The sequence below is a fragment of the Ranitomeya imitator genome, chromosome 1 (genome assembly GCF_032444005.1).
Source record: "Ranitomeya imitator isolate aRanImi1 chromosome 1, aRanImi1.pri, whole genome shotgun sequence".
NCBI lineage: Eukaryota > Metazoa > Chordata > Amphibia > Anura > Dendrobatidae > Ranitomeya > Ranitomeya imitator.
In genome coordinates this window covers 994,422,992-994,443,605 of record NC_091282.1, presented here as the reverse complement: position 1 = coordinate 994,443,605, position 20,614 = coordinate 994,422,992, and the positions used below count along the sequence as shown (strand labels likewise).

General features: G+C 42.6%; 1 protein-coding gene across 2 annotated transcripts in view; it reads left to right on the top strand.

Annotated features, from left to right (window-relative positions):
• The window catches only part of LOC138656731 (cilia- and flagella-associated protein 337-like), a 150,685-nt gene that overhangs the window by 102,016 nt on the left and 28,055 nt on the right, over positions 1 to 20,614 (top strand). For both annotated transcript variants that reach the window (XM_069743933.1, XM_069743934.1), the window contains exons 19-25: positions 8,400 to 8,559; positions 8,735 to 8,824; positions 8,935 to 8,993; positions 14,419 to 14,560; positions 14,657 to 14,696; positions 14,798 to 14,886; positions 15,684 to 15,832. In XM_069743933.1, coding sequence (XP_069600034.1) covers positions 8,400 to 8,559; positions 8,735 to 8,824; positions 8,935 to 8,993; positions 14,419 to 14,560; positions 14,657 to 14,696; positions 14,798 to 14,886; positions 15,684 to 15,832 — 729 coding nt within the window. The remainder of the gene's footprint in view (positions 1 to 8,399; positions 8,560 to 8,734; positions 8,825 to 8,934; positions 8,994 to 14,418; positions 14,561 to 14,656; positions 14,697 to 14,797; positions 14,887 to 15,683; positions 15,833 to 20,614) is intronic.

Here is a 20,614-nt window from a genome sequence, read left to right as displayed (position 1 = left end):
AGACTTTTTCATTTCATTTTGGAACATATTTTTTATGGAATCTAAATTTTAGTCTACCAGATATATGCAGACAAGGAGAGAACATTTGTGCTCAAACGTTTACATACCCCAGCAGAATTTTTGCTTTCTTGGCCTTTTTTCAGAGAACATGAATGATAACACCAAATATTTTTCTCCACTCATGGTTAGTAGTTGGGTGAAGCCCATTTTTCTTGAAATGCCTTCTTAATGTGCATCTTGAAACAGCTACACCACTAGTTTTCAGAGAGTCCTGTATTTCAGCTGATGTTATTTGTGGGCTTTTCTTTGCATCCTGAAGAATTTTCCTTGCATTTGTCACAGGTCACAGGTGAGGATGTTACCTTTAGTCATACCTCACAATGTCCCGGATCCAGCGGGACTGTCCCGATTTTGACAGTCAGCCCCACGATCCCGGGCGGGACATTAGTTGTCCCGCACTGGTTGGGAGGTGTGTATATCACCCGGTCAGCTCCCTGAGTCCCTGCACCCGCAGAGCAGCACACCACATATTGGCTGCTCTGTGCGCACAGGACCTGTGATGAAGTCACAGGATGGGAGGGGTCAGGGGGTCACATGATCGGGAGGACCTCCGTGTACAAGACTCTGCTGTTTGTCATGGCGCTGGAGGAGGGTAAGCGTATGTGTGAAGTCCGGAGGTGTTTACAGTGTGGATGCAGCAGAGCCATGTGTGTACAAGGTGTATGGATCGGAGCAGCGTGTGAAAGGTTTATGGAGCGGAGTCGTGTGTGTAAGACGTGTACGGAGTGGAGCCATGTGTGTAAGAGGTGTGCGGATCGGAGCAGAGTGTGAAAGGTGTTTGGGGCAGAGTCGTGTGTGTAAAAGGTGTACGGAGCCGTGTGTACGAGGTGTATGGAGCACAGCCCCGTGTGTATGAGGTGTACGGAGCGAAGCAGCGTGTGAAAGGTGTATGGAGTGGAGCCATGTGTGTATGAGGTGTACGGAGTGAAGCCGTGTGTGTATGAGGTGTACGGAGCCGAGCCGTGTGTGTACGAGGTGTACGGAGCAGAGCCGCATGTGCAAGGTGTATGGAGTGGAGTCGTGTGTGTACGAGGTGTATGGAGCGGAGTCGCATGTGTACGAGGTGTACGGAGCGGACGCTGGCTGTGTCGGATCGGAGCAGATATTGCTCCTCTCTCTGACACTGACTGGCACAGGAGACACGGAGAGTTCTTTAACAGTGGCATATCACAGCTGCAGCGACGTGAGCAGTCAGCGGTGCAGCTGGATGACACCATTCAGCGCTGTGGGAGTGGAAGCTGCTGCGAGGGTGCGCGGTGAAAGGTGTGTGTGTAGTGATGGAGAAGGTAATGATGGGGGTGGGGTAACCATGTGTGGCCATTATACTGTACCCAGCATTGTGTGGGGGCCATTATACTGTATGAAGCACCATGTGGGGACATTATACTGTACCCAGCATTATGTGTGGCCATTATACTGTACCCAGCAACGTGTGGGGCCATTATACTGTACAAAGCATCATGTGGGGCCATTATACAGTAAGGAGCATAATGTGGCCATTATACAGTATGGAGCATCATGTGGAGCCATTATACAGTAAGGAGCATCATGCGTGGCCATTATACAGTATGGAGCATCATGTGTGGCCATTATACAGTACGCAGCATCATGTGTGGCCATTATACAGTACGAAGCATCATGTGGGGCTATTATACAGTATGGAGTATAATGTGGCCTGTCATGATCCCAATGGCAGGGAATCACAAAAGGACAAGCAGAAAAACGAAAACAAGCTCTAGGGTGATGGAAACTGAGCTGACTGCGATCCTGAACCTACACACACAACTAGCAGTAGCCGGGGAACGTGCCTACGATGATTCCTAGACGTCTCGCACCAGCCGAAGGACTAGCTTCCCCTATAAGAAGAAACACAGACCTCACTTGCCTCCAGAGAAACACCTCACAGAAATAGCAGCCCCCCACATGTAATAACGGTGAAATGAGAGGAAAGCACAAAACGTAGAAATGAAAACAGAATCAGCAAAATGAGGCCCGCTAAAGCTAGATAGCAGAGGATACAAAAGTGAACTCCGCGGTCAGCGAAAAACCCTTCAAAAAACCATCCTGAAATTACTTGAACTCATGTGCCAACTCATGGAACATGAGGAGTAATATCAGCCCACTAGAGCAACCAGCAGCAAGGAGTCACATAACAGCAAGCTGGACTAAAACAAAAAGTAAGCAAAACATAGAACAGGAAAATCAAAACTTAGCTTGTCCAGAAGATAACAGACACACTGATTACATTGATAGCCGGCGAGGAAATGACAAAACAGCCAGGTTAAATAGGAAACACCCATAAACTGATGGAACAGGTGGACACCAGAGACCGCAGAGAACACAAGTCACCCAGTACCATCAGTAACCACCAGAGGGAGCCCAAAAACAGAACTCACAACAGTACCCCCCCCTTCAGGAGGGGTCACCGAACCCTCACGAGAACCACCAGGGCGACCAGGATGAGCCCTATGAAACGCACGGACCAAATCGGCAGCATGAACATCAGAGGCAATCACCCAAGAATTATCCTCCTGACCATAACCCTTCCACTTGACCAAATACTGGAGTTTCCGTCTGGAAACACGAGAATCCAATATCTTCTCCACAACATACTCCAATTCACCCTCTACCAGCACCGGAGCAGGAGGCTCAAGCGAAGGAACGACAGGTACCTCATACTTCCGCAACAACGATCGATGGAACACATTATGAATAGCAAACGATGCCGGGAGATCCAAACGAAACGACACAGGGTTAAGAATTTCCAAGATCTTATAGGGACCGATGAACCGAGGCTTGAACTTAGGAGAAGAGACCTTCATAGGAACAAAACGAGAAGACAACCACACCAAGTCCCCAACAAGAAGTCGAGGACCCACGCGGCGACGGCGATTAGCAAACTGCTGAGCCTTCTCCTGGGACAACTTCAAATTGTCCACCACATGACTCCAAATCCGATGTAACCTATCCACCACCATGTCCACTCCAGGACAATCAGAAGGCTCCACCTGACCAGAGGAAAAACGAGGATGAAACCCCGAATTACAAAAGAAAGGAGAAACCAAGGTAGCAGAACTAGCCCGATTATTAAGGGCAAACTCGGCAAGCGGCAAAAAGGAAACCCAGTCATCCTGATCAGCCGAAACAAAACACCTTAAATAAGTTTCTAAAGTCTGATTAGTTCGTTCCATCTGGCCATTCGTCTGGGGATAGAATGCAGACGAAAAGGACAAATCAATGCCCATCTTAGCACAGAACGTCCGCCAAAATCTAGACACAAACTGGGATCCCCTGTCAGAAACGATGTTCTCCGGAATGCCATGCAAACGGACCACGTTTTGAAAAAACAGAGGGACCAACTCAGAGGATGAAGGTAACTTAGGCAAGGGTACCAGATGAACCATCTTAGAAAAGCGGTCACACACAACCCATATGACGGACATTTTTTGAGAGACAGGGAGATCCGAAATAAAGTCCATGGAAATGTGCGTCCAAGGCCTCTTCGGGATAGGCAAAGGTAACAACAATCCACTGGCCCGAGAGCAGCAAGGCTTAGCCCGAGCACAAACTCCACAAGACTGCACGAAAGAACGCACATCCCTCGACAAGGAAGGCCACCAAAAAGACCTGGCCACCAAGTCTCTAGTACCAAATATTCCAGGATGACCTGCCAACACAGAAGAATGGACCTCGGAGATGACTCTACTGGTCCAATTATCCGGAACAAACAGTCTTTCCGGCGGACAACGATCAGGTTTATCCGCCTGAAACTCCTGCAAAGCACGTCGCAAGTCTGGGGAGACAGCCGACAAAATCACCCCATCCCTAAGGATACCAGTGGGCTCAGAATTTCCAGGGGAGTCAGGCACAAAACTCCTAGAAAGAGCATCCGCCTTCACATTCTTTGAACCTGGCAGGTAGGAAACCACAAAATTGAAACGGGAGAAAAACAGTGACCAACGAGCCTGTCTAGGATTCAGACGCTTGGCAGACTCAAGATACATCAGATTTTTGTGATCAGTCAAGACCACCACACGATGTCTAGCACCCTCAAGCCAATGACGCCACTCCTCAAATGCCCACTTCATGGCCAAAAGCTCCCGATTACCAATATCATAATTCCGTTCAGCGGGCGAAAATTTTCTAGGAAAGAACGCACATGGCTTCATCACTGAGCCATCGGAGCTTCTCTGTGACAAAACCGCCCCCGCTCCGATCTCGGAAGCATCAACCTCAACCTGAAAAGGAAGCGACGTATCTGGCTGACGCAACACAGGAGCAGAAGAAAACTGGCGTATAAGTTCCTGAAAGGCCTGCACAGCCGCAGGAGACCAATCAGTAACATCAGCACCCTTTTTAGTCAAATCCGTCAAAGGTTTAGCAACACTAGAAAAATTAGCTATGAAGCGACGATAAAAATTAGCAAAGCCCAAGAACTTCTGTAAACTCTTAAGAGATGTAGGCTGCGTCCAGTCACAAATAGCCTGAACCTTGACGGGATCCATCTCAATAGTAGAAGGGGAAAAAATATACCCCAAAAAAGAAATCTTCTGGACTCCAAAGAGACATTTAGAACCCTTTACAAACAGAGAATTGGCCCGCAGGACCTGAAACACCCTCCTGACCTGCTGAACATGAGACTCCCAGTCATCAGAAAAAACCAAAACATCATCCAGATACACGATAATAAATTTATCCAGATATTCACGGAAAATATCGTGCATAAAGGACTGGAAGACCGAAGGAGCATTAGAAAGTCCAAAAGGCATCACCAAATACTCGAAATGGCCCTCAGGCGTATTAAATGCGGTTTTCCACTCATCACCCTGCCTTATCCGCACAAGATTATACGCACCCCTAAGATCAATCCTAGTGAACCATTTAGCCCCCTTAATGCGAGCAAATAAATCAGTCAACAATGGCAAAGGATACTGATATTTGACTGTAATCATATTCAAAAGACGATAATCTATGCAAGGCCTCAAGGAACCATCTTTTTTAGCCACAAAAAAAAAACCTGCTCCCAAAGGGGACGAAGATGGACGGATATGTCCCTTTTCCAAGGACTCCTTAATATAATTCCGCATAGCAGTATGCTCTGGCACTGACAGATTGAACAAACGACCTTTAGGGAATTTACTGCCAGGAATCAAATCTATAGCACAATCGCAATCCCTGTGAGGAGGAAGCGAACTGAGCTTAGGCTCCTCAAAAACCTCCCGATAATCAGACAAAAATACAGGAACCTCAGAAGGAGTAGATGAAGCGATAGAAATCGGAGGTGCATCATCATGAACCCCTTGACATCCCCAGCTTAACACAGACATTGTTTTCCAGTCCAGGACTGGGTTATGAGTTTGTAACCATGGCAGACCAAGCACTAAGACATCATGTAAATTATACAGCACCAGGAAGCGAATCACCAACTGATGAACGGGAGTCATACGCATGGTCACTTGTGTCCAGTACTGAGGTTTATTCATAGCCAAAGGTGTAGAGTGAATTCCTTTTAAAGGAATAGGAACTTCCAGAGGTTCCAGACTAAACCCACAGCGATTGGCAAATGACCAATCCATAAGACTCAGGGCAGCGCCTGAATCCACATAGGCATCGACGGAAATGGATGATAATGAACAAATCAGCGTCACAGACAGAATGAACTTAGACTGTAAAGTACCAATGGCAACAGACTTATCGATCTTTTTTGTGCGTTTAGAGCATGCTGATATAACATGAGCTGAATCACCACAATAAAAACACAAACCATTTTTCCGCCTATAATTTTGCCGTTCACTTCTGGACTGAATTCTATCACATTGCATTATCTCAGGTACCTGTTCAGAAGACACCGCCAAATGGTGCACAGGTTTGCGCTCCCGTAAACGCCGATCAATCTGAATAGCCATAGTCATGGACTCATTCAGACCTGTAGGCGCCGGGAACCCCACCATAACATCTTTAATGGCCTCAGAAAGACCATCTCTGAATTTTGCAGCCAGAGCGCACTCATTCCACTGAGTAAGGACCGACCATTTCCGAAATTTCTGACAATATATTTCTGCTTCATCTTGCCCCTGAGAAAGAGCCAATAAAGCTTTTTCAGCCTGAATCTCTAGGTTAGGTTCCTCATAGAGCAAACCCAATGCCAGAAAAAAACGCATCCACATTGAGCAACGCAGGATCCCCTGGTGCCAATGCAAATGCCCAATTCTGAGGATCACCCCGCAGGAAAGATATCACAATCTTGACCTGCTGAGCAGGGTCTCCAGAGGAGCGAAATTTCAAGGAAAGAAACAACTTACAATTATTCCTAAAATTCAGAAAACTAGATCTATCTCCAGAAAAAAACTCTGGGACAGGAATTCTAGGTTCAGACATAGGCGTATGTACAACAAAATCTTGTATATTTTGAACCTTAGCAGCAAGAATATTCAGGCTGGAAGCCAAACTCTGGACATCCATGATTAACAGCTAAAGTCAGAGCCATTCAAGGATTAAGAGGAGAGAAAAAAAATAAATAAATAAATAAAATAAAAATAACCTCAGACTACTTTTCCTCCTACTTCAGCCAAAACGATGACCAATTTTTATTTTTTTTGGCCGGCTATACTGTCATGATCCCAATGGCAGGGAATCACAAAAGGACAAGCAGAAAAACGAAAACAAGCTCTAGGGTGATGGAAACTGAGCTGACCGCGATCCTGAACCTACACACACAACTAGCAGTAGCCGGGGAACGTGCCTACGATGATTCCTAGACGTCTCGCACCAGCCGAAGGACTAGCTTCCCCTATAAGAAGAAACACAGACCTCACTTGCCTCCAGAGAAACACCCCACAGAAATAGCAGCCCCCCACATGTAATAACGGTGAAATGAGAGGAAAGCACAAAACGTAGAAATGAAAACAGAATCAGCAAAATAAGGCCCGCTAAAGCTAGATAGCAGAGGATACAAAAGTGAACTCCGCGGTCAGCGAAAAACCCTTCAAAAAACCATCCTGAAATTACTTGAACTCATGTGCCAACTCATGGAACATGAGGAGTAATATCAGCCCACTAGAGCAACCAGCAGCAAGGAGTCACATAACAGCAAGCTGGACTAAAACAAAAAGTAAGCAAAACATGGAACAGGAAAATCAAAACTTAGCTTGTCCAGAAGATAACAGACACACTGATTACATTGATAGCCGGCGAGGAAATGACAAAACAGCCAGGTTAAATAGGAAACACCCATAAACTGATGGAACAGGTGGACACCAGAGACCGCAGAGAACACAAGTCACCCAGTACCATCAGTAACCACCAGAGGGAGCCCAAAAACAGAACTCACAACAGTGGCCATTATACAGTATGGAGCATCATGTGTAGCCATTATACAGTATGGAGCATCATGTGGGGCCATTATACAGTATGGAGCATCATGTGTAGCCATTATACAGTATGGAGCATCATGTGGCCATTATACAGTATGGAGCATCATGTGTGGCCATTATACAGTATGGGGCATCATGTGTGGCCATTATACAGTATGGAGCATCATGTGTAGCCATTATACAGTATGGGGCATCATGTGTGGCCATTATACAGTATGGAGCATCATGTGTGGCCATTATACAGTATGGAGCATCATGGGTAGCCATTATACAGTATGGAGCATCATGTGTGGCCATTATACAGTATGGAGCATCATGTGTGGCCATTATACAGTATTGAGCACTGTGTGGCCATTATACAGTATGGAGCACTGTGTGGCCAATATACAGTATGGAGCATCATGTGTGGCCATTATACAGTACGCAACATCATGTGGGCCCATTATACTGTATGGAGCATCACGTGGGGCCAGTACACGAATGGATCCTCTCTTGGTGTAGACACTTGAGCTCCTTCTTTGCCTTTCTCTTTATCTCAACATCTTTCTTCACCAGTTGATGAACATCTGCCATGTTTCTCCTGCAAATTGGAATTTTGTCTCTCCATGTGAGTGGGCTCCTGGATAGGACACCACCCTATAAATCCAAGCTAAAAAGAAAGAATCCGGCACTCTGAAGATGTGAAAAGACATTATATTGCTTTATTTGCAGGTACTATATTAGTAACGAGTAACAGCCGGATGATAGCGCATATCATGTGGGGCAGTTACCTGTTACTAATACCCATTATGAAGATTTTTCAGATATTCGAATTGCTGGATTCTTTTTGTTTTCCTGATATTCTACCATCTACGGCATATCTACTTAGCCCAACTTTAAGATCTCCTAGTGGATCACAATCATTTTGGCACCACTATATTACAAAATAACTATATATTCATATGATTTTTTTCCTCTTATGTAAAGATAAATGAACATAAAGAAAACAATGTCTGTCTCGCTTCATCCTCTAATATGGCCGCTCTCTCCAATTGCAATGGTGACGTATTTGTGTGGAGTCTTGAAGCTGGGGAGCCCCTCTGTCACCTTAGCCCTTCTTCTGGAGAAAACGTGGACATTGAAATAGGTATCTGGATGCTTTGGGCCTTTTTACCTACTTTACTTTCTTTAAAAAAAAAAAAAGTCTAACAAGGACATACTGTATACTTACCTTCCATAAGCTTTTTATCAATTTACAAAATATTTGTTTACATAAATGTATTTACTTTTTGTTTTTTGTTCGGTTTGGGTATTTTTTTCAGGTAATTTAGCCATAAACAAAGCAGTTTTTATTTGCTCAAGGTTTGATCGAAAAAAAGATTCTGCTGTTTTAATAACAAGTGGACCTAGAGGTAAGTTGTGGCTGTTTGGTATCGCCAAGATTATTCATGGGTATGGGACTCAAAAATTTAGACATAAATAATAATTATTTCCAATATCTATATTTCATCCTAATTTTTAGGTTATATTACGTTCTGGAATATTGTTGGTGGAGGCAGAGCGTTTGCAAAGTTTGAAGGTGTGAGTATTCTACCTGGGTTGGATTACACTGTGAACACTTGTTATACATTTCTACCTTTAAATATGAGTATGATGAGAAATAAAGCAAGTTACGGCTTATTATATAAAGTTTATAATCCAAAAAATGAAAAAATAAATGAAATATTTAAATTATTCAATTCACATGCCTAATGTGCCAATACATTAAAATGTGAGCTTATACATGTGCAGCCTAAGGCCTTTATGCAGCGCATTGTGTGTGTGTGCGGGGGGAGTTCTAGCTGCGTTCCAAAAAACTGGATTCAGAGCCAACAGAGTTCAAATGCCTTTTTTCTGATGGTGTGCCATTGTTGTACTTATCATTCTGCACAAATGGAATTCTGCATAAATGGAATATGACCAGGAACTAAAGAAGCTGAGGGGTTACCAATAAATACAGTATTGTTCAAATGGTTCAGGCAAATGTGAAAAAAAATTCTGCCCAGTAAGAATGCTTTGAAAATAGAAGTGTTTGTTTAGCAATTAACAAAATGCTAAGTGAATGACCATCCTTTGCCTTTAAAACATCATCACAGCAGCAATTTTTCCTGGAACAGTTGCACACAGTTTTTGTAGGAACTTGGTAACAACATGGTTCCAAACATCTTGCAGAACTAACCACAGATCTTCTATGGATGTAGACTTACGCAACCCCTTCTGTATCGTGATGTAATAACAGACTGAGTCAATGATGTTGCGATCAGAGTCTATAGGAGCTATATAATCGGGCGGCACAGTGGCGCAGTGGGGGCGGCACGGTGGCGCAGTGGTTAGCACAGCAGCCTTGCAGCGCTGGAGTCCTGGGTTCTAATCCCACCAAGGACAACATCTGCAAAGAGTTTGTATGTTCTCTCCGTGTTTGCGTGGGTTTCCTCTGGGCACTCCGGTTTCCTCCCACATTCCAAAGACATACTGATAGGGAATTTAGATTGTGAGCCCCAGCAATGATAATGTGTGCAAACTGTAAAGCGCTGCGGAATATGTTAGCGCTATATAAAAATAAAGATTATTATTATTTTCAGGGCTCCTTATTTTTCTTTATAGTGAAGATAGTGCTTAATGACATCAGCTGGATGTTTGGAGTCTTGTCCTGCTGCAGAGTAAATTTGGAGCCAGGCACCTCCCTGATATATTGCACGATGGATAAGTACCTATTTGTATTTCTCAGCATCGCGGACACCAAGAAATGGGCAACATTGAGGCTGAGCTGGCAGCAAGTGGGACCCAGCTACACCCATTAAATGTAAAGAGAAGTCTGCCAGAAGTGGTCTTCATGGAAGAATGGCAGCCAATACCTTGGACATGAAAACAAGGGCAAGCGTCTCAACTATGCACCAAATCATAGGAACTGAGGTGCAGAAAAATGGCAGCAGGTGCTCTGGACAGATGTCCAAATGTGAAATATTTGGCAATAAGACAAGACTCGTTATTCTCTGAAGGCCTGGAGAGCGGTACAATGAGTGTCTTCAGGCGGTAGTGAAGTATGTTGGAGGTTCCATGAACTTTGTGACTGCACTTCAGCAACTGGCGTTGGGGATTTTGTCAGAAATAATTGTGTCCTCAAGGCTGAGAAATACAGACAGATACATATTGATCATGCAGACATCTGATTGGCTCCAAATGTATTCTTCTGCAGCAGGACAATAACGGCAAACATACAGCTAATGTCATTAAGAACTATCTTGAAGAACGAGGAGTCCTGGAAGTGATGATATGGCCCCATTGAATCCTGATCTAAACATCATTGAGTCTGTGTGCGATTTTCACATCCACAAAACTGTAGATAGTTCGCCAAGATGTTTGGAACAACCTACCTGCTGAGTTCCTTCAAAAACTGAATGCAAGGGTGAATTGAAGGCAAATCGTGGTCACACTGAATATTTATTTGATTTATGTAGATTTCTTTTGTTCATTAATTTTGCTTTTAACACTTATATTTTTTAAAGTGTTCTTGCTTTGCAGGTTTTTTCCCACAGTACTGTGCATAATTGGTAACTTAGAGTGTCTGCCTGGGATAACATAACATAGTAACATAGTAACATAGTTAGTAAGGCCGAAAAAAGACATTTGTCCATCCAGTTCAGCCTATATTCCATCATAATAAATCCCCAGATCTACGTCCTTCTACTGAACCTAATAATTGTATGATACAATATTGTTCTGCTCCAGGAAGACATCCAGGCCTCTCTTGAACCCCTCGACTGAGTTCGCCATCACCACCTCCTCAGGCAAGCAATTCCAGATTCTCACTGCCCTAACAGTAAAGAATCCTCTTCTATGTTGGTGGAAAAACCTTCTCTCCTCCAGACGCAAAGAATGCCCCCTTGTGCCCGTCACCTTCCTTGGTATAAACAGATCCTCAGCGAGATATTTGTATTGTCCCCTTATATACTTATACATGGTTATTAGATCGCCCCTCAGTCGTCTTTTTTCTAGACTAAATAATCCTAATTTCGCTAATCTATCTGGGTATTGTATTTCTCCCATCCCCTTTATTAATTTTGTTGCCCTCCTTTGTACTCTCTCTAGTTCCATTATATCCTTCCTGAGCACCGGTGCCCAAAACTGGACACAGTACTCCATGTGCGGTCTAACTAGGGATTTGTACAGAGGCAGTATAATGCTCTCATCATGTGTATCCAGACCTCTTTTAATGCACCCCATGATCCTGTTTGCCTTGGCAGCTGCTGCCTGGCACTGGCTGCTCCAGGTAAGTTTATCATTAACTAGGATCCCCAAGTCCTTCTCCCTGTCAGATTTACCCAGTGGTTTCCCATTCAGTGTGTAATGGTGATATTGATTCCTTCTTCCCATGTGTATAACCTTACATTTATCATTGTTAAACCTCATCTGCCACCTTTCAGCCCAAGTTTCCAACTTATCCAGATCCATCTGTAGCAGAATACTATCTTCTCTTGTATTAACTGCTTTACATAGTTTTGTATCATCTGCAAATATCGATATTTTACTGTGTAAACCTTCTACCAGATCATTAATGAATATGTTGAAGAGAACAGGTCCCAATACCGACCCCTGCGGTACCCCACTGGTCACAGCGACCCAGTTAGAGACTATACCATTTATAACCACCCTCTGCTTTCTATCACTAAGCCAGTTATTAACCCATTTACACACATTTTCCCCCAGACCAAGCATTCTCATTTTGTGTACCAACCTCTTGTGCGGCACGGTATCAAACGCTTTGGAAAAATCGAGATATACCACGTCCAATGACTCACCGTGGTCCAGCCTATAGCTTACCTCTTCATAAAAACTGATTAGATTGGTTTGACAGGAGCGATTTCTCATAAACCCATGCTGATATGGAGTTAAACAGTTATTCTCATTGAGATAATCCAGAATAACATCCCTCAGAAACCCTTCAAATATTTTACCAACAATAGAGGTTAGACTTACTGGCCTATAATTTCCAGGTTCACTTTTAGAGCCCTTTTTGAATATTGGCACCACATTTGCTATGCACCAATCCTGCGGAACAGACCCTGTCGCTATAGAGTCCCTAAAAATAAGAAATAATGGTTTATCTATTACATTACTTAGTTCTCTTAGTACTCGTGGGTGTATGCCATCCGGACCCGGAGATTTATCTATTTTAATCTTATTTAGCCGGTTTCGCACCTCTTCTTGGGTTAGATTGGTGACCCTTAATATAGGGTTTTCATTGTTTCTTGGGATTTCACCTAGCATTTCATTTTCCACCGTGAATACCGTGGAGAAGAAGGTGTTTAATATGTTAGCTTTTTCCTCGTCATCTACAACCATTCTTTCCTCGCTATTTTTTAAGGGGCCTACATTTTCAGTTTTTATTCTTTTACTATTGATATAGTTGAAGAACAGTTTGGGATTAGTTTTACTCTCCTTAGCAATGTGCTTCTCTGTTTCCTTTTTGGCAGCTTTAATTAGTTTTTTAGATAAAGTATTTTTCTCCCTATAGTTTTTTAGAGCTTCAATGGTGCCATCCTGCTTTAGTAGTGCAAATGCTTTCTTTTTACTGTTAATTGCCTGTCTTACTTCTTTGTTTAGCCACATTGGGTTTTTCCTATTTCTAGTCCTTTTATTCCCACAAGGTATAAACCGCTTACACTGCCTATTTAGGATGTTGTTAAACATTTCCCATTTATTATCTGTATTCTTATTTCTGAGGATATTGTCCCAGTCTACCAGATTAAGGGCATCTCTAAGCTGGTCAAACTTTGCCTTCCTAAAGTTCAGTGTTTTTGTGACTCCCTGACAAGTCCCCCTAGTGAAAGATAGGTGAAACTGTACAATATTGTGGTCGCTATTTCCTAGATGCCCGACCACCTGCAGATTTGTTATTCTGTCAGGTCTATTAGATAGTATTAGGTCTAAAAGTGCTGCTCCTCTGGTTGGATTCTGCACCAATTGTGAAAGATAATTTTTCTTGGTTATTAGCAGAAACCTGTTGCCTTTATGGGTTTCACAGGTTTCTGTTTCCCAGTTAATATCCGGGTAGTTAAAGTCCCCCATAACCAGGACCTCATTATGGGTTGCAGCTTCATCTATCTGCTTTAGAAGTAGACTTTCCATGGTTTCTGTTATTTATCTGATAATTATCTGATAATAAATTGAATTTGAGGGATGCCTGCGTGCAGTCAGTAGAGCATAGTCCATGACACGTTTCTGCAATTTGCAGGGAATAATAGTGATTTGGAAAATTAAAAAATAATGTCTAAATAATGTAAAACTGATTTATAGACTAATTCGTTTTCTGATGACAGATTCCCTTTAATTCTAACTCACTTCATCAAGGGAACAGCTTGTTCAATAATAACATGCAGGTAATGGCTCCATATGGCAATCATTTATTGTATTTGTTGAGGAAAGTAATTCTTGGATTATTCTTTGGATTGCTCACACTGACAGTTGCACCCTTAAAGGGGATGTCCAGGTTTTTCACAGAAGTCGGCAGTAATTCTGTATGAATCCTCGCATCACTCAGCACACAATGTGAGGATTCTCTGGTGAAGTCGGCAAGACCGAGCATTCATGTATCCACAAGTATGTGATAGGCCACATTCCTACTGGACGTGTGTCCTTGCTCAATACAAGTGAATTTAGGGAAGCCATGCACGTCTAGTTTGAATGCGGCCAGAAGTATGCATATGGCATACTTGCAGTATTATGACTGCTCGGTCTGCCTGCACCAGAGACTCCTCTTAGCACGCGGTGAGCACGATGTGAGGATTAACAAGTCTGAAGTCTCATAGAGTGACTGCAGACTTTCATGATAAACCTGGACTACCCCTTCAATATGTGCTGATGCTGTATTAGCTATGCAGGTAGGACTTACAGCATAATACCACCAGTCTTTTTGCTCTACCACTTCTAATTAACTAAAAATGAGCTGTTGATTTTGCCATTGCAGTCACAATACAAGTGTATGGTAAATGCCATGGCTGTCAGTGAAGATGGCTCCCTACTATATGCAGCTGACCAGCTCTTCTACGTCTACGTCTGGGAGATATCGCAGTATGCACTGGGTACACCAGAGGAGCAGCCACCCGTCCGTAAGTGGCCTTATTGTAAATAATGTAGGAATTAATACTAATAATGAGATATATTATCAGATCTTTACTGTAATATGGTGACATTTGTCCCCACAGTTCTGCACTGCTGGAGAGCGCATATGAGCGATATCACAAGGTAGAGAACTCTTTCATCTGCCTGTGGTTCAATGTATGGTATGAAGGCGTACATATTAATATCAATTCGAAAGCTTAACTGTATTTATATGATGTGAGCAGAGTGATCCCGGTGGAGAAGCACAAAGTGATTGTCACGTCATCCCAGGACTGCACGGTGAAGCTATGGACTATACGGGGAGAATTACTAGGTATTTGATAACTGCATACATATATGTACAGATTGGAAATATGTATTCCTAGCAACACTGTAAATTGCCCATACGTTCAGGGATGACACACCATGGGTGCAACCTGTGCAGCCTCACAGGGGCCCGAGAGGTAAGGGGGCCCGCTTCTACCTCCAAATCAGATGGAATTGGACTGCAAAGGGCCCATATATTGTCCTTGCACAGGGACCCTATTCTGTCTGTGTCCACGATTACATACTTTTGTATATCAGAAGAGATATTTCCATTTTCCGGCTTTCTTGTGGGGAAGATTAATGCAAGAGGCAACAGAGAGTGAGGTCATGGTGATCGTCCTTCATCAGCTATTTCCTTAGAAACAGGTCATAAACTTTAATTTAGAGAATGTTCAAGTGACAATTTTATCATTGCTTTTTGTGAATTCAGAAATGACAGAAAATATTGGGAAAGATTTATCAAAAATGACTTTTTTTTAATCAGTGCAGACTTAGACTAGTAGTTCATGCTCTAGGCTTACACCATCTATTAGTTGGCTCAGTCCGCCCCAGATTTGTGCATCCCCCATGTTGCTGGACGGTGTCACACATTGGGCTATGACCCTTTTCAGCGAGGATACGCCCCTTGTCAGACCAGTCATAGAAAGTGTCTATAACAAATAATAAATTTCATGAAAGACAAGTTGTGGAACATATTGCACCAGAATTGTGGCAAATTTATCTTGATAAACATCCCAATGTTTTTGGAGCTTTTGAATATATAGAAGCTGAGTTCATAAACTAGATAATGGAATGTATTTCTAGGAACATTCGGACAAAATAAACCCTGGAGTCTCAGCAAGACTGAATCAAAGAAGGAAGAACCTGGGGTTAATAAACAACCATCACAAGAAGTGTGTGGGCTAAGCCAGGCTGCGGAGGAAGAAAAGAAAGGAGCGGACAAGATCCCAGAGGTTAGTGCATCTCCCCACAGCAGATACATGGAAACAGCCAGGTCTGACCCGAGTGAGACTGTCTTTCCATGAGCAGCTCCTTGCTCTGTGGGGTCCATATGGCAACATTTTAACCCCTTAAAATACATATCAGGTTCATAGTGTTTTATTCTTTCATAAATAGTCATGTAGTCTTGATTTTATGCTGTTGATTATGGACCTAAAAAAGTGGCCCCTTATTTGAGTGCATATTACATGTTAGTAACATTTTTACTAGGGAAGGAGGCAATAAAAATATTTTGATATTTTGTTTTTTTTTATTACCAGCCACAGTACAATTTAAAGTATACCATGAAAATATCTATTTTATGATAAGAAGTGGTAGTTATTTTATTTTTTATCAAAAATGTTTTTAACTTTTTTACTCTCCCTTTTTACCTCTCTAAGGAACCTGAACTAGCAATATCCTAGTGTGATACCATTATACTATAACTAGATGGAGGCCCGTTGCGATCATATCGGGAGGGCAGTAATGTCACGATGGGGGCTGGCATGTGGCACTGTTGTTGCCTAATGGCATCCTGTGATAATCTAATGACTTTTGCATCAGGGGACACATGTGCTTGATGCCTACGCTTATATGAATTGTTTTTGTCCCAGCGATGCTGTTGCTCTTCAAGAGTTTAACCCCTTCACCCCGAAGCCTGTTTTCAATTTCCTGACCAAGCCATTTTTTTCAATTCTGACCACTGTCACTTTATGAGGTCATAAATCTGAAACGCTTCAACGGATACTGGTGATTCTGAGACTGTTTTCTCGAGACATATTGTACTTTATGATAGTGGTAAAATTTCTTCGACTTGACTTGCGTTTATTTATGAAAAAAATTGAAATTTGGTGAAAATTTTTAAAATGTTGCAATTTTAAACTTTTAGTTTTTATGTTCTTAAATTAGAGAGTCATATCATACAAAATAGTCAATAAATAACATTAACCACATGTCTGCTTTACAGTAGCACAATTTTGGAAACATAATTTTTTTGTTAGGAAGTTATAAGGGTTAAAAATTGACCAACGATTTCTCATTTTTACAACAAAATTTGCAAAACCATTTTTGTTAGGGACCACTTCACACTTGAAGTGACTTTGAGGGGTCTATATGACAGAAAATGCACAAATGTGACACCATTCTAAAAAATGCACCTCTCAAGGTACTCAAAACCTCATTCAAAAAGTTTATTAACCATTCAGGTGCTTCACAGGAATTTTTGGAATGTTTAAAAAAAATTGAACATTTAACTTTTTTTCACAAAATTTTTACTTCAGATCCAGTTTGTTTTATTTTACCAAGGGTAACAGGAGAAATTGGACCACAAAAGTCGTTGTACAATTTGTCCTGAGTACGCCGATACCCAATATGTGGGGGTAAACCACTGCTTGGGCGCATGGCAGAGCTCGGAAGGGAAGGAGCGCCATTTGACTTTTCAATGTAAAATTTGCTGGAATTGAGATCGGACACCATGTTGCATTTGGAGAGCCTCTGATGTGCCTAAACAGTGGAAACCCCCAAAAGTGACAATATATTGGAAAGTAGACCCCCTAAGGAACTAATCAAGATGTGTGGTGAGCACTTTGAACCTCCCAAGTGCTTCACAGAAGTTTATAATGTAGAGCCGTAAAAAAAAATCATTTTTTTCACAAAAAATGATCTTTTCACCCCAATTTTTTTATTTTCCCAAGGGTAACAGGACAAATTGGACCCCAAAAGTTGTTGTGCAATTTGTCCTGAGTACGCTGACACCTCGTGTGTGGCGGTAAACCACTGTTTTGGCGCATAGCAGAGCTCGGAAGGGAAGGAGCGCCGTTTGACTTTTCAATGCAAAAATTGGCTGGAATTGAGATCGGACACCATGTCGCGTTTGGAGAGCCCCTGATGTGCCTAAACAGTGGAAACCCCCCACAAGTGACACCATTTTGGAAAGTAGACCCCCTAGGGAATTAATCTAGATGTGTGGTGAGCACTTTGAACCCCCAAGTACTTCACAGAAGTTTATACTATAGAGCCGTAAAAAACAAAAATCATTGTTTATTGTTTTTAACAAAAATGATCTTTTTGCCCCAAATTTTTTATTTTTCCAAGGGTAACAGGACCAATTGGACCCCAAAAGTTGTTGTTCAATTTGTCCTGACTACGCTGATACCCCATATATGGGGGTAAACCACTGTTTGGGCGCATGGCAGAGCTTGGAAGGGAAGGAGCGCCGTTTAACTTTTCAAAGCAAAATTGGCTGGAATTGAGATCGGAACCCATGTCGCATTTGGAGAGCCCCTGATGTGCCTAAACAGTGGAAACCCCGCACAAGTGACCCCATATTGGAAAGAAGACCCCCTAAGGAACTTATCTAGATGTGTGGTGAGAACTTTGAACGCACAAGTGTTTCGCTAAGGTTAATAACACAGAGCCTTGAAAATAAAAAATATTTTTTTTTCCACGAAAATGATATTTTAGCCCCCAAATTTTTATTCTCCCAAGGGTAACAGGAGAAATTGGACCCCAAAATTTGTTGTCCAATTTGTCCTGAGTACGCTGATAACCCATATGTGTGGGGGGCACTGTTTGGGCACACGGCAGAGCTCGGAAGGGAAGGAGCGCCGTTTGGAATGCAGACTTAGATGGATTGGTCTGCAGGCGTCACGTTGCATTTGCAGAGCCCCTGATGTACCTAAACAGTAGAAACCTCCCACAAGTTACCCCATATTGGAAACTAGACCCCCCCAAGGAACTTATCTAGATGTGTTGTGAGAACTCTGAACGCCCAAGTGTTTCACTACAGTTTATAATGCAGAGCCGTGAAAATAAAAAAATCCTTTTTTTTTTTCACAAAAATTATTTTTTTTAGCTCCCAGTTTTGTATTTTCCCAAGGGTAACAGGAGAAATTGGACCCAAAAAGTTGTTGTCCAATGTGTCCTGTGTACACTGATACCCCATATGTTGGGGTAAACCCAACATGGGTGCACGGGAGAGCTCGGAAGGGAAGGAGCACTGTTTTACTTTTTCAACACAGAATTGGCTGGAATTGAGATTGGACGCCATGTCGCGTTTGGAGAGCCCCTGATGTGCCTAAACAGTGGAAACCCCCCAATTCTAACTGAAACCCTAACCCAAACACACCCCTAACCCTAATCCCAACCATAACCCTAACCACACCCCTAACCCTAATCCAAACCCTAACTTTAGCCCCAACCCTAACCCTAACCCCAACCCTAACATCAACCCTAACTTTAGCCCCAACCCTAAGCCCAAGCCTAACCCTAACTTTAGCCCCAACCCTAACCCCAACCCTAACTTTAGCCCTAACCCTAACCTTAATGGGAAAGTGGAAATAAATACATTTTTTTTTTAATTATTATTTCTCCCTAACTAAGGGGGTGATGAAGGGGGGTTTGATTTATTTTATAGCTTTTTTTGGCTGTTTTTATGATTGGCAGCCGTCACACACTAAAAGACACTTTTTATTGCAAAAAATAGTTTTTGCATCACTACATTTTGAGAGCTATAATTTATCCATATTTTGGCCCACAGAGTCATATGAGGTCTTGTTTTTTCCGGGACGAGTTGATGTTTTTATTGGTACCATTTTCAGGCATATGACATTTTTTGATCGCTTTTTATTCTGATTTTTGGGAGGCAGAATGAACAAAAACCAGCAATTCCTGAATTTCTTTTAGGGGGGCGTTTATACCGTTCCATGTGTGGTAAAATTGATAAATCAGCTTTATTCTTCGGGTTAGTACGATTACAGCGATACCTTATTTATAATCATTTTTTTTATGTTTTGGCGCTCTTATACACAATAAACCTATTTTATATAAAAAATAATTGTTTTTGCATCGCTTTATTCTGAGAGCTATAATTTTTTTATTTTTCTGCTGATGATGGTGTATGGCAGCTTTTTTTTTGCGGGACAAGATGCCGTTTTCAGCGGTACCATGTGTATTTATATCCGTCTTTTTGATCGCGTGTTATTCCACTTTTTGTTCGCCGGTGTGATAATAAAGCGTTGTTTTTTGCCTTGTTTTATTTTATTTTTTTGCCGTGTTCACTGAAGGGGTTAACTAGTGGGATAGTTTTATAGAGCGGGTCGTTACGGACGCGGCGATACCAAATATTTGTACTTTTATTGTTTTTTTTTAAAATTTACATAAATAAATGGATTTATTGGGATTTTTTTTTTCTTTATTTGGGGATTTTTTTTTTACTTTCTAACATTGTCCTAGGGTGGGACATCACTGTATTAGATCAGATCGCTGACCTGACACTTTGCATACCACTATGTCACTTCAGGACCCGAAAGGAGCCCTGCAGCCATTTTGGATCCGAGGACTCCTTCCAGAACATCGGAAAAACGCGATCGCATCGTTTTGTTCCGGTGGGAGAGCGCAGGGAGCCCCCGTCCCTGTGCGATGCCCCTCTATGTTGCTGTCACTACTGACAGCGGCATCAGAGGGGTTAAATGCCCACGATTGGCGCTAGCGCCGATCGTGGGCATTGCTGCGGGGTGTCAGCAGTCATATACAGCTGACACCCGCACGCAATCGCGCGGCGCTCACCGTGAGGCCACGCGATCGTGCCGCTGTACTAGTACTGCAGTTTGCGAGAACTCAGTTCCCGCAGAGCAGTAGTAGTACGGCGCATGTTGGGAAGGGATTAATTTGCCTGTTGTTGTCTTCGACGTTGTGCCTTTCTTGCTTTCCTTTCATTGTCATTGGTGTACTTTTTATGAGGAGCCATGTTGGCATTG